This window comes from Cyprinodon tularosa, unplaced genomic scaffold (genome assembly GCF_016077235.1).
Source record: "Cyprinodon tularosa strain WSP-4 unplaced genomic scaffold, ASM1607723v1 ctg18, whole genome shotgun sequence".
Classification (NCBI taxonomy): domain Eukaryota; kingdom Metazoa; phylum Chordata; class Actinopteri; order Cyprinodontiformes; family Cyprinodontidae; genus Cyprinodon; species Cyprinodon tularosa.
This window is the reverse complement of record NW_024038608.1, coordinates 957,313-971,849: the sequence shown is the minus strand read 5'-3', so window position 1 is coordinate 971,849 and position 14,537 is coordinate 957,313. Positions and strand designations below refer to the sequence as shown.

Sequence of the window (14,537 nt, the reverse complement as noted above, 5' to 3'; positions counted from 1 at the left end):
ATAATTATTATAAAGAACATTTATTAATTTAGTGCGCAAAAAATGCAATAACAGTAACACCAACATCATTACGAAGTTAAAACACAAGCGGTGTCATTTTGGGTAGAAAACTATGGAGGGAATTTTGATGCATTATTATTGCAAGCAAATAATACATCGTTAAATGGAAATCTGAGGGGGAAAATGCAATTCATAATGAAACTTGTGATCATTAAAACATGTATAAAAATTGCATTTCAAAGAATAAATATTAAAAAAATATATAAGACAGCATAGTAACTCTTAAAAACTTTCTTTTGATTAAGAATTTTTACAAAATTTAAGTTCTGGATCTCTTTTATTTTCTAGATTTCTATTCAAAAAACATGTCATTTGCTTGCAAAAATAATGGAACAAAATTCACTCCGTAGCACAAAAGCTGATGATGCTGGATGACTACAATACAAGAAGAAGAACATCAAACTTATTACAGATACATTCACCTTAATCATTCGATAGTCAGAATGGCAGTAGGTTTGTTGTACAGAACAAGAAAATCCGCATAAGTGTTCTCACTGAAAAGCAGGGTAAGGTGTTTTCAAATTGCGGGTTCATGAGTGTATTTTGTGGGGTTTTTTATAAGCTACAGCTCCTCTTAGAAAGTTCAAGCTTTTCGTAGCCTTCCCCTGAAAAAAGACAACCATGAAATAAGTCACATTAATACAACAACACATCTGTCAAGTGAACAGATCGGTCAATCGTCTCTCAGACGGAAGAAAACAAACACAAGATGATTAAATCACAGCCGTGTTTCACTGAAAATGGTATTTACATATAAAAGATAACACTTTACAATGTACAGAATCAAAGAGAAATCATTATTAAAAGCAAGTTTTAGTAGAACTAGAATGGAAGACTAACTGTGCCTAAGTCGGTTGGCCAGAAATATTCACTCATGGTTCATTTGAGTCAGAGTTGTTGACTTGAGCCGTTTGTTAAAAAAGAGCTAATGATAATGCGAAGGTATCCTGTATCTTAAATGCCTTTCTTTCTTTTAAAGAAAGGCATGAAAAAAAGAAAATAGTGGTTAGGAAGAAAAGAAAAAAAATATTGCAAAATGTATTTCTAAGTTACAATCTTGTTGCAAAGTAGACCGATATATGCGTTTGTTGTTCCAAACTTTCGGTTTGCCTTATAAATTTTAACTACATTATGAAATTAGCCTAAAATAGATTAACAATTTTGTCTAAAAGAGATTTTGTTGAAGGGATGCTCCGACATATTGATATTGCCGTTATGGCCAATACTTGATAAAACCAACCTCATATATCAGTTGTTTTCCTACCCTTTTGACACAATAAAAACCAACCACAGTGCTATTGCTTCTCTTTTTCAGTTAAAGGTGCATAGTCCTGTTATATGCCTTTACAAAAAAAAACCAAAAACACCTATGATCCAGGTAAAATAAGGTCATATATAATCTTGATAGTGTTTAGCTAGTCCTTTTGAGCCTAAATGGAATTCCAGCACCAGGTGCAATGAATTGAGGCGTGGGGCCATCTGCTGGTGGTACAAAGAACTATGAGAAAGCAACTTCTTAGCAGAGCGTGAGTGTCATGCAGTGTCTCACAGTAAACAGCTTGGTATGGTCGAAAACCAACAAATATTAATTAAATAAACAGATCTATAGCAACTCTATAGCCTCCAATCAGAATATCAGAGAGAAAGAAAAATTCTCCTTCCTAACAAACGAAAACACAGCATCAAGGTTAAACCCAGTCAATCTATATCATTCTATCCAATTAAAATAGATTCGATTGTAGAGACTAAAAATAACATTGCTATTGCTATCATCCATATTAATAAGGTTTTTAGTCGCACAACCATTCATTTAGGCTTAGCTTTTTAAATAGAAACAAAGGGCTTTATTTACTAACAAAGCAAAAACGAAGTGTAAGACACAAACAAAATAACAAATAGAACGGCAGCAGGACATGGTAAACTTTCGGAAAAGATTTGTAAGCAACAAGTGTATAAAATTCAAAAATGTCAAATAACGCGACTATGCACCTGTAAAAACTTACAGTCCTGAGCTGCATCACAGTCCCTGTCACTTGACCATAGTAATACCAAAGAACCAATCCCCTTAAGGAAAGAAAAATAAACAGATACAGTATAAACATTGGTTGTTAACATCCACCAAGATTTACTCATCAGAACTAAAGTGGTATTTTTAAAAAGGACCAATATTGGCCAATACTGATATATATGACGATATACATTCCAGCCCAATTTTGGTGCAATGAGTGTTGACATTGGTGAATATTTTATGTTTAGCATCTTTACCAGTTGAGTTCACACTAGGTTGCATAAAAAGCTGATTGGTCTTGATTACACAACATTTGGTCAGCATCAGGGAATATACAAAACCTAGAATTTAGTGATCATTTTTTAGCCTTTTCATTCCTTCCATGGACAATGAGATTTTGAATAAATCTACCCATGGCGGAAGTCCTTATGTTTTACTTTTTGGTGATACATCTAATGTGTGCTAAAGGTGCTCACTAATGTGCAGTGATTGATTTAAAGCACTGCTGCCCTGGTGTGTAAAGCTACTTTGTTTACCCAGATGTTTAACTGGCATTAGCACTGTTGGGTATCGCTTTACATCAACATACTTGCAAACTTGGCTCCGTGACTTTCTCCTTTGGTGGATTAAAGGCATAATAGCAAAGGGTGAGCTTTAACCATCTTTATATACCAGTCCATACAAAGCAAGGTTTTAAGATTTGATCCCAGATCTTATTTAAATCTAAACAATAACAGCTGAAATTGTCCAATGTTCTTTTTTTCTGGCAGAGGAAGGTGTTCATAATGATTTTAAGTATCCTTTGCTACATCTGACCAATAAGATGACAAATCTGATCAGACTGGACCTTTTCTACCAACCCAAAACCCTCAGTTATGACTTCCCATGTTGGTCAAAACACACTTCTTGTTGCTGCCCAGCTCCCATGATGTCCAGCTCCATAAAAAGAACCAGTAAAACCACAACCCTTAGCATCTATATTGCTCATGATAATAGCCCTTTTCTATTAGAACCAACTCCGCCCGTTTTAATTTTGCTTTTTCTCTGAAAAATATTTCCTTTTTAAAAGCAACCTTTTACCCATACAAGTTAGTTGATGAAAATGTGATGTAATAAGACTGCTGGTCACCAGTTGGCTAAGGAATGGAGTCAGCAGTGGCAAGTTTATATCACAGAAGGATTGCAATACGCTGGGTTTAGTTTAACCAGCATTAGGTCAGCATTAGTTAGCGTTAGCTTAGCCTCATGCTTTATCCTATGCATATCCTTCAGTTTCATTGCTTTACTCTCTCTCCTGTACTTATCCAGTCTTTTTCTCTTATCTTTTCTGGATATCTTCTTTTACTATGACTCTGACAAAGCCATAACTAGTCATTGGGTCCTCCATTGTTGTATTGTGTGTTTTTGGTCACCTTTCTACAGCAACCCCACTGACACTGTTGTGGTACCGCCCATGGAGAGTAAACACAAACCCAAACAAGGCAAATAAAGTTAGTACCAAAAGAAAAGGGCCATAAGAACTTTGACTTAACTTAATTGGCAAGCAAAGGCTCAATTAACATTAGTGTGCCAACTTCAACCCTACATTCGATAACAGTTCATTCAAAGCATGCACAAATATGGGAAAGAAAATCAAGATCCTGTATCGGTGGAAAAAAAAGAAAAAAAAACTTTTTTACAAATATTAAAGCATATAAAACCATTAAAGTGAATCCCCTGAATACATTTCTAAAATCAGAAACAAACAAATATTGGCTCTTTCACTACTCTCTAACTGGCATAGAAATCCCAGAGTTGGAATGGTTACAATTGGCAGCACAAACATGAGTTTCCTGGCTAAACCAGAGAATAAAATAAAACAATCAATCACAGAGTCCTCTAAAAGCTATTCCGATCTCTTTTTATCTCAGTCTATTTGTCTCGCTCATAAAAGGAGACTTTCATTTTCATGCAAAGAAAAAGTAACTCTTGTCCTAAAATCTTGAATATTGTGAACATTATGTGGCAGCTGTGTGGTCTTTCTCCAGCTCAGTGCAGAAGTCCTTCTGTTTTGAGGCAGTGTGTTCAAATTCTGGTGAAAGCGCTGAGAATAAGGAAAGCTACTTGTTCAATTTACAGCAGGCATTTATGGTGAGGGTAGGTGCACTTGTCCATCCTGCCGATTGATCGGATTCTCAATAAATACAAGAAAACAAATTACATTTCATGATTACAGGTTGTAAGAAGGCACCCTCTGTAATGCAAACACTAGGAACTGTTACATATCAGCTTTGAAGAATCTCGCTGGTGATCTTCAGATTTGAGGGAACAAGGTGCAGAAACTTCTTAAACAGCATCTGCATCAGGATTCAGTGTAATACACTGTAGATGCTGATGTGCATCTTCAGTTAGCTTAAGCTTTCTTTGGCAAAGTTGTACAATCACGTGACTCAACAACAACGATGCCTAAGTAAACACAAATTTGAGGAGCTCAGTCCAGTCACTCAACAATACGTCTAAAATAAATGAGCTCTAACTTCTCTTGGTCAAAGGTCTTCCCTCCCGGACATGCTTTGCACTCCTCTTGTCTGCCTTCCCTCTTTCTCTGACCTTCCGAAGACGCCGAGGTGGCGGCGTACCTCTCGACTCACTGTCCTCTTGTGCGCTGGATGTATCCATCCCGTCTCGCTCTTCGGGAATATTGGGAATAGCCCCACTGCTTCCATCGAGAATGTTCCTTAGGGAAGGGTCCTCTGGTGTACAAGTGGCAGTGGTTCCGCTCTCGCTGCTGCTCAGGTCCTGCTCCTCCCCGTACCGGCCTCCTCTGCCGTGATGTGGCAGGGAGGAGGCCCTCATCGATGGCCTTTCACGTTCCACGTCACGGATGTTCTGCTGGGGCTCGTTCATGTCTACGCCAGAGTCCAGGCTGGTGTCGTTGCTACTTGGCGGCCTGTGCCGGCTCTGGAGCTCGATGATGGAGTGGCGAACCTGGGCAGCCGGTTTTCCATCCAGAGAAACAAACCAAGCCCTGGGGTGAGCTGATGAGGACTTCCCACGAGTCAACTCCAGCAAGGTGCGCTCAGAAATCCCTTGTAGCTCACTGCTATGGCCGCTACTAAAGGACTCCATACCAGCTGCTTCATTGAGAGTCCCTGGAACAGATACAGAGGACTCTAAGAGGTTAGAGTAGCGTCCCCAGACACTAGCGTTAGGACCTTGTCCGGGTGGGGGAGTCTCCAGAGGCTGAGGTTCATCTTGATTGCTCTGCTGTGGACTGCTCCCACTCTGAGAGTGGACTTTAGGTAGCGTCTGGGTGTAGTTGTCTTTACTTGCAGGTTCAGAATGAGCATCATACTCAGCTCCATTCCTGGGGAAAGTGGCAGACTTGCAGCCTGGTAGCTGCTGCTCCTGAGCACCAAACAGCTCCGGAGCCTGAATAATTGCCAACGGCTGGTTGTAGATGTGAACCAGCTTATCTTGAAAGAAGCTGTCGGAGTTTAAATTGGCCCGATTTTGATCTGCCTTCTCTCGTATCCGAGCCACTTCCTCGCTGTTAATGTAGTGTGGCGGAGGCTGAGATCCCTTCATCCGATCTGAAGCGATATTATCGTAAAGAGGAGCTGCAGCCAGACTCCCTGGATCCTCCACATAGATGTTATAGTTGGCTTTGTGTCTTGGTGTGGATGGTTCACACTGGACACTGCAAGAGGTGAGGCTGTTGTCACCAGATCGGAGGAGCAAACCTTCCTCCATGTGGGTGGAGGTTGTTTGGTCTTTCTTTACCACGGTGAGTTTTGAAAAGCGGGCCCTTCTCCTCCTTTTGGGTTCTCGACTGGAACTGCTGGATGTGGAAAAGCAAAACCTTATCAATTTGGAAATGTGGATGCTCAGCAAACCTTTTATGCCTTAAATCAATATTTACAACTGGTAAGGTGAATGTTCTTTTTCTTACCCGCAGTGACATAGAAGCAAGGACAGGAATCCAATTACTATGGCAAGAGTTCCTCCCAGTATTCCCACCAAAAGATAGGTGTGGTAAGAGAGGAAATCCATAGAGCTTGCATGTCCAAAATAATCTGAAAGGTAAAAAAATTTTGACATGCATAAGTGCAAGATCCTGTATTAAAAGTACTGTGAAATTTCTAAACACTAAGGACCTGTAGAATAAGGCATTTACTTAAATGAAGGCCTGTCTGACAACATGAAGTAGGCTAAAAGATTCAAAATGCAGGACATTGTATTCCAATCTGTAGACAAGCTACAAGAGGTTAGGTACCTCAGAGGGATCCACATATAAAGAAAACATGAAACAATGATGGACCTTTGAAGGAGCGGACAACCTATTGATGAACCATCCAGGAGGTCAAGAAGGACCCAATAACAGCATTTAAAGTGCTTCAGGTCTCACTTGCCTCAGTTGAGGACCCAAAACTAAAAGGAAAGCATGACACATAAAGGCCTGACTCATGTTTTCATTAGAAATAACATAAATTGGGTTGAACATGATACCTACAGTCAAACACAATGGCAGTAGCATAATAGTGTGGAGCAGATGTGCTGTTTCACAAAATGGTTTTCTTCCTGTGGTTTAAAGTTCTCGAGTTTAAAATCCTTTAATAATATCAGTCTGCCAGTTTGAGACCTTGAAACTGAAGTGTACAGTAGGACAGGGATCAAGCAAGGTTATATCACCAAGTTCCATCTCAGAAACATCCAAATCCTAAACCTTCATGTTTTCAGTAAGTACATGGTGTACCCGCACTTGCCCAATCTTGTTCTGTATTACTTGCCAGTTTGTTAATGTCAATGTTAAACATTTAAAGCAGGGCCAAAAACATGTTGTCCGACTCTGATTGTGCAATTTCTCATACTAGAAAGATGAGAGAGGTCTGTAATTTTCCTCTTACACTTCAACTATGATAGACAGAATTCAGAAAAAAAATACAGGAAATCTCATTATAGGATTTAGGAAATTGTATTTGTAAATCATAAAACATGTATCCTAAGTCTACCTTTAGAATCCAACTCAACCACATCCAAGACGTAAGAGCTAGACCTAAGAGCTACTGTAGACCTAAGAGCTGACCAAAAAATAAGAAAATAGCAGACCTGCACAAGGCTTGGAAGAATGAATCTACACTGTGAAGAAATCAACTACAGGGCAGTTCTAAGAAAATGGTAAACATAGAAGACCATTGATAATCTCCCTCAATCTGGGGCCCCAGCAAAGATCTGGAAATGATCATGCGAACAGTTAGCAAAACTTCCAGAAGTACATAAAGGGATGTGCACCTAGGTAATAAAGGCTACAATCAGTAACACACCATGTCCAGAGTGGCCCATATTGGGCAGTGCCACTCGTGTCCCCCTGCTTAAACCAGTACATGTCTAGATTACCTGCAGAACTGAAGGGAGAGTCAAACTGGGTCCTTTTTAAACATAAACTTAAAGACTTTTTATTGAGAGGTCAGTCATGTGAACATTAATAATCTAACTGACCTGATTTTATTTCTGTGATGTTTTAATGTGTAATTTGCTCTGTTGTTCTTGTGTACAGTCACTGTGTTTTGTGTAAAAATCCTAACTGGGGACAGACATTGAGAATTAGCCTTAGCTAAAATGTTGTAGTGTGTGACATGATGCATGAAACATACTTGTCCCTATCAAATAAACGAATACATAAATACATACATAGATCCGTGTGAAATTTTACAGAGAGCGTTCAGATGATCGACAAGAGGATTTGATTGGAGGAAATCAAATTACAGCCTTGACCTACCACCTCCAGAACTTTGAACTCAAATAATTGTGTTTGGACGAAGAGAAATGTTGAGTTGCAACCCAAGTTGGCACTAACGCTTAAAAGAATTGGCTCATTCAGCCTCTTTTTTTCCCCTTTATTTCTTGGCTGGAATCTAAGAATTGTAACACTGTTTAGAAGACATTTCTTACCACTATCATGAAGCTACTAGGATTTGGCAATGCCTGAGCTCAGTTTCACAACGTCAACCTAGTAATGTAAAGTACTTTCCTTTTCAATGTTTTTATAGTATAATTTAACCTTTTATTTAGATAATCTAGACATTTTGTACATTCATTATTTTATTTTGATGGAGAAGTTGTAGCCACCACCATTAGATCCATTTTCCCAAATGAAAATAATCCTGCAAAGAAGAGTGATGGAAAAAAACTCATTCCCAGTTATGACAAATGTGTGATGGCAGCTGTTGTTGCCAACAGGGGGCGAGCTGGGTGTTAAAACTTCTTTTCACTGCATCACGTGATATGGACAAGGTACCTTTTGCCGAAGGATGGGGGGCAGCAATCCAGTAGCCCAGATGAGATGCTGTGTACTTCCAAACCAGCTCATTACCAACTGATTCAACTATCCCCAGACCATGATTCTCCCAGGCACCTATAGAAAGCATTAGTCCATGTAGTCAAGCTAATGCCATTAATGTATGTGATATACCTAAGGAGTCTTATGCCTACCTGTTTTCATGTTGAAGGCCCAGGCGGGTACTGTATTCGAGGCTCTGAGGTGGCTGTTGTGTCCCAGCGGCAGGCTGATTTGGATGGGCCCTCGAACCTCAAGCTCCTCACCACCAGAGTACAACTGAACGCTAATGGCCGCCAATGCCTTTAGCTCAATGCTTCTAAGCACTGAAAAGATTTCTCGAGAAAATAAGCTTATAAAATTCAGACAAGGCTTAGTGAGCCCCAATAAAAAAATGTACCTGATTTACTGCTGACGATGCCCGGGGTGCAATTGGCGCAATCCTTCGCCAGATGGTGCTGCGGCACAGTCAAGTACGCCATCAATGAAGAGATGTTGCTTTTATCTGGAACGCTGAGGAGGTTCTTGGGGAACTTGATCCTCGGTTGGGAGGTACTGTCTGTGTAAATATGCAAGATAATAATCATTAAGAATAAGTGTCCTTCTGTAGCCGCTCTGCCTGATTTGAAGGTGAACCTACCGGGTAACTTCCTGGTGATAAGAACAGAGTCTTCAAATAGCCAGATGTTTCCCTGATTATGAGGGAGCAGCAGCAAAGTTACAGCGGAGAAAACTGCAAAATAAAAAAAAAAGAAATAAAAAAAGAGCTCAAATTTATCCTGCTTCATGGCACATTTTGTTGGTCTTTTTTGCATGAAATCCAAATTAAACAAGTTTCAGTTTAAATGTTAGAAAATCGGAAAACGAGAAAAAGATATGGCCAGGCTCGGACTGGTAATCTGTAATAAAGGCATATACCCCGTGGGCTGGTCTTAATTTCAGCGTGCGAGGACCCCCCAATCATACCGGCCCCAACACTTACTCTACCTGAATGAAGCATGCAGTATATATAGCCCTTCCTTGTCATGCACATCCTTGTGACGGTTGGCATATGGTGTAATTTTCTATTTCTTCATACTGTAAAATCCTTGCAACAAACTGAATTATAATAAAACTAAAATGCTTTCTTAAACCAAACAATGATGTTCCTCTTATATTTTGCAATTCATGTTGCAGTGCATGATGTGGTTTTGCATCTAAAGGCTAACGTTTCCCGTCTTCAGGATGGCTAAATGGGTAAAAAATGTTTTTCTTTAGAATTATGGCCTAAGAGATCAGTAGACTTTGGTTCAAATTGGGCCAGATTTCACATATCCAGGCAGTTTATGAAAATGTATTGGGCTGGAGAACGTTGGTCAGTGACATCAGGCAACCCTGCTGAAGTCACTGTAGCAGCCATGCTAATAACCAAATGCAGTAAAACCGCATTATAGAAGTCTCGGTGATGGTTGTCGTGTGATGCTTGAAGATAGATCGGTTAATCCACAATGTCTTTCACATTTGAGACACACATGTTTGCCTGGGGGGGGGGTCCATAAGTCCGAGCCTGGATATGGCTAAATACGCAAGGCACTGTGGAGATTTGAGAAAACACAACAAACAAAGAGCCAAAGGGTATTTGACAAGGTGTTTTTCTGCAAATAACCACTAGATGGCATTGTGTCCTGCTAGGACTACTCTGTGTGCCTCAGCTGCTCAGAAGGGAGGTGTCTGTAAAAATAAGACCCATAAAACACCTGCTCCATTTAAACCTCCACCTCCCTGCTGCTTTTTTGCCAAATTCATACCCGCTTGGGGACAGGGTACAATAGCGAGAGGCCCCCTTTGTCACAGCTGCGCATCAGGGGCCCCCATCCCTGGCCCTCCCTTTCCTGAACAGGACAAAGATGGTCCGGTAACCATGGGTTCCTGCTGACTTTTTATGTGAATAATGATGTTTAAGTAAACCTAAAATCATCCACTGCTTCTTTTGCTCACTTGGTCTCTTGGTGGTGCTCCAAGGCAGTGGGGTGGGTACATATCCCTCCTTAACGCCCAGTAGAGTCAAACTAACACCCGGGTTGTACGGTACCCAGAGCAGGACTTCCCCATCTTCGCCTGTCTGGGCTGAACTCTTGAAGGTGTGGTTCAAGTAGACGTCTACTGAGGCCCCTGCCAATGGCCGGCGGGTCACCAGGTCTCTCACCAGCACCTTTAGGGAAAACTGGGTCTCTGAGGAGAAAGCAAAGGAGGTGGAATAGAGGGGGGGATGAGATCAGAGCTGCACGTGTCTACGTGAAAATGTGATGAGGCAAGCACAGCTGAGCCACTGGGAGGATGGAAAATTACACCAAAACAAGATGTGAGCATCACTGAAAAAAATAATGCAACCATTTTTATGTTAGCAGGGTAGGACATAAAAAAAATAGTGTTAAAGTATAAATATGATTAACTGAATGCAAAATGCATTATTTTTTTCAGTGCAGAATGTCCAGGAGCTTCAAGGTTCCCATTAATGCTTAGATGTTTATAATAAAGGAATTGATTGGATTCTTATTTTATTTATAAATGCAAACAACAGAACTAATCATCAACAACAATAAGACCGATTTGTTTGTAAATATCTTCAGAAATGTTTGTTTGTTTACCTGTAGTCAGAGCTGAGGTGTCTCCCTCAGTGGCAGGGTGGCCATTGTCCCCGTAGGAAGCGGGGGATGAGGACAGGCCTCCGCCCTCCTCCTCCGCTCTCACCAGCCCATCCAGTCTGCAGATCAGCAGCGAGGACGGCAGGAAAAGGAGCAGCATCGGCGGCAGGTAGCGATCGGCAGCGGGCATGATGGAAGGGCGGCGGGGATCAAAGACATAACGAGGCAGGCGCGAGAGAGGAGCGCGAGGAGTGTTCTGTGGTGTTTGTGTGCGTCACGCGGGCCTCGAGGATGAGGGAGGAGGAGGGAGAAGCGCGTGAAGAAAGGATGAGCTGGTGCTGAGGCTGGGCGTGTGTTCAAAGATCGACTGTGAACAACAGGATGCCTCACTCACTGATTTATATATATTAATTCGGCTTTGAAATTTATTTAAGCAGACGCAAAACTACGGAATTTGTTTCTTAAACGACTAAACGGGTAGAAAAGCTCAGACATTTTCATCAATTTGAAATTATATCTGAATAAATTTGGCATTATATAAATTTAGATAAAATATCCTAAAATGCATCAAAGACAGAATATCTGATTTCCCATATACCTTATTCTTTTTTTCCCTCCTTTTCATTTTTAAAGCTTTTATTTTTTTCTCCAGTTGATTCCATTAGTAAAAGAGACAAATCTAAGGTCATAATAATATTATGAGAAAAAAATAACCATTTTTAAAGCCAATTATGGGGCAAAAAAGTGGTTTTATTGTTTTTTTTCTCAGTATATTAAAAATTTCCTACGGTTTTATTCATGTAAACTTAATATTATTAGATAACTTAATATTATTATTAGATTTTTTTTTGTAATATTGCATCTGTATCCTCGTAATTTTACGTCTAGCCCTAATAATCTGATTTGTTTTAATATTAATATTTATTTTCATACTTCTAGGCTAATATTAAATCTCTAAGTAGGCCTATGTCTCTAATACTCCGTCCAAATATGGGTATGTATTTTTCTTCCTTGATTGTTTTTTTTTTTTTTTTTTCTCTAGTTTTAAACCTGACACCCCGTTTTTTCCTCTGTGGGTCCCGTGAATAAATGCAGGGTTTAAATTATTAAATATAATTGACTGGTATCACCCTGCTAGTGCAACATTCTGCAGCTTAATAGAAAAATTGTAACAGACTAAGTTTGATGGTTTTCATACATACTAAAAAAATAAAATAAAAAAGAATTAGTGTGAGTGGTCTTTTACTACATAACATCTTTGATAATATAGAGGTCGCTTTTACATCATTGATCTTCTTTCTAAAAAAAAACAAAAAAACAAAAAAAACAAACAACAACAAAAAAATAATAAAACTGACAATCATTAGAGACATTAAAGTAAATAGCTTATTTTTATACACTGCAAATAAAAACTATATCTAAATAAAAATGTCTTGAAATAAATTTACTTGCACTTAATTTGAGTAATTTAAATATTCTGCCAATGGAATAAGATTTCTGCTCATAAAACAGCAAAACAAACACATTCTGGCCTTGTGTAATTACTATATCTTAGGGGAAAATATGGTTTATAATGAGGGGAAATACACTTTTTCCAATAACTTTTAGATCATTTCTTGTGGCAAACACTTTAAACAACTCTATTGTACTAAAGTTGTATTTCTACACTTGTATATTAAAAAAAAAAAGAAGTAATAAATGTCATAAACACTCCACATTATTGGACTTCATCTCCCTTACAAATCCTTCCTCTTTTGTTTTTCAATCTTCCCCCTTTTTCTTGAACTTGATGGATCAAATGTCTATGCATTAACGAGAACCCATGAGTTTAGTTTAAATCTATAATAAAGCAGCTTAGACTTCTGATTGTCTTTCATCATTATCACGGTCTTCAAATTTGAGCCTTATTATAAACCTTAAAGCGGAGATATCATGTAATGAAGCTTGTTGTCCCATACACATTATACATGTTCAACTTTATTCCAAACATCCCATCTATAATCATAAATAGTCATGTCTAAATACTGCAAAGCTTTAATGGGTTTGAATAGATGTAGTTCCAACTCCAGTCCACTTTGTGGCAGTATTTCACCCACCAATAAGATGTCTCAACATGACCCTGTGATCTGAGAGTCTTCTCCTTTCAATATTGAACTCACCATTCCGTGCACTAATTGAGTTGTTTTAATTCATCACAATTATATAATTAACTACTAGTTTAAATGAAAGTAGGAGTGAAAACATATCTGAAGATTCTCAGTCAATGCAGGTCATAATCAAGCTTGAAAGGTTCAGTTCAGGCAACTGAACGTTAAGTTTTCTAGAAGATGTTTTGCCTCTCATCCAAGAGCCTTCATCAGTTCAACAAAGGAAGGGAAGCAGAAAGGATGCAAGAAAAAGGCAATATAGTCATAAAAAAAGTTTGTAGGGAGCATTGATATTAACGTATTGCAGAAATATAGTCAGACGGTTTGCCACTTTGTTTTAATGAAATGGACATGAACTGTGATTTAGCTTTTTTATATATATATATATATATATATATATATATATATATATTTTTTTTTTTTTTTCTTTAGTGTAATCCAATATGTGACCTTCCAAGCACAGTAAAAACTTCCACTGTTTAGTCCCTTAGCATGGCTAAATGATCACTGAAGAAGCTTAAATTCACAAACCAAACCACAATTATTATAATATTAAGTGGACGTAAAATAATCAAATGAAAGATATTTTAATCTAATGAACCATTAACAGACAATCTGAGTCAATTATTTGATTAAGTTTATAACTTTAGCTGATGGAACAGCTGCACAATCAGTTCTAAAGTGAATTAACATGGAAGGAATATATTATTAAAAGCAGCTCCTTTACTATCCAACGTTTAAACTATTTTTATCCCGTGCAATTGTGCCTTTTTAAATTGCCTTAAATCTGCAAATGTGTTGACCGTTTATGATCACTCAAGCCAAAGTATGCAGCACTAAAGTGATTTCACCCATCATGCTTTTTACAAAATTACCTATTGTCTGGTTTTATTGCATGCTTAAGCCTTTTTAGTCAACCAGCTGGTTTGATGGTGGATTTTAGGTTAAACACATTAAAAAAATCAAATATATAATTGAACTGGGTAAAAAAAAAAAAAAAAAAATCTTAAAATGCAATGTCTAAAAAACAGCATATTTTAATTAGACTATTGCTTTCATATTAAAAACAGAACAAAATAAAAAAACATTCATCTGGGTTAGGTCTCAATGGCTTAAGTCAATCTTGCAAATACAGTAATTCGTTTTTAACCATTTACAACTCTCACCACTAAGTGGCCTTGGATACAATTTCCAGAAGTTTATGAATAAACAGGGAAGAAAGTTATCAAATATATCAAGTTTATTAAGTTTTAGAAAAATGTTTACAGTACACAGTAACACAAAAAGTGAAAAAATGTGAAATATGTGCCCTTTTAACATTGATTAAAAAACAAACAAAAACAATGTTGAGCAGAACCTGGAAGTGCTACATAAAAAAAAAA

At 38.4% G+C, this 14,537-nt stretch overlaps 1 protein-coding gene across 2 annotated transcripts; it reads right to left on the bottom strand.

Annotated features, from left to right (window-relative positions):
* Positions 1-3,665: 3,665 nt before the first annotated feature.
* LOC119781575 (protein FAM171B) lies at positions 3,666-11,352 on the bottom strand. Of its 2 annotated transcripts, none has more exons than XM_038282096.1 (8): positions 11,012-11,352; positions 10,362-10,595; positions 9,025-9,117; positions 8,785-8,943; positions 8,540-8,710; positions 8,346-8,462; positions 6,000-6,123; positions 3,666-5,885 (listed from the first exon to the last, which is right to left on the bottom strand). In XM_038282096.1, exons 1-8 carry the CDS (start codon positions 11,196-11,198, stop codon positions 4,580-4,582), a joined length of 2,391 nt encoding a protein of 796 aa, XP_038138024.1. In that variant the 5' UTR covers positions 11,199-11,352; the 3' UTR covers positions 3,666-4,579. The 2 variants fall into 2 exon arrangements, with proteins under 2 accessions (XP_038138024.1, XP_038138023.1); XM_038282095.1 differs by having other exon boundaries at positions 3,666-5,888; positions 11,012-11,351.
* Between the last annotated feature and the right edge of the window lie 3,185 nt (positions 11,353-14,537).

What these genes read in the sequence shown, in the direction of transcription:
- LOC119781575 (XM_038282095.1), bottom strand. Translation starts at nt 11,198, where the DNA reads ATGCCCGCTGCCGATCGCTACCTGCCGCCGATGCTGCTCCTTTTCCTG. An exon ending in GAGCACCACCAAGAGACCAA is followed by an intron (nt 9,118 to 10,361) that starts GTGAGCAAAAGA and finishes TTTATTTTGCAG; the next exon opens with TTTTCTCCGCTGTAACTTTG. An exon ending in TATCACCAGGAAGTTACCCG is followed by an intron (nt 8,944 to 9,024) that starts GTAGGTTCACCT and finishes ATATTTACACAG; the next exon opens with ACAGTACCTCCCAACCGAGG.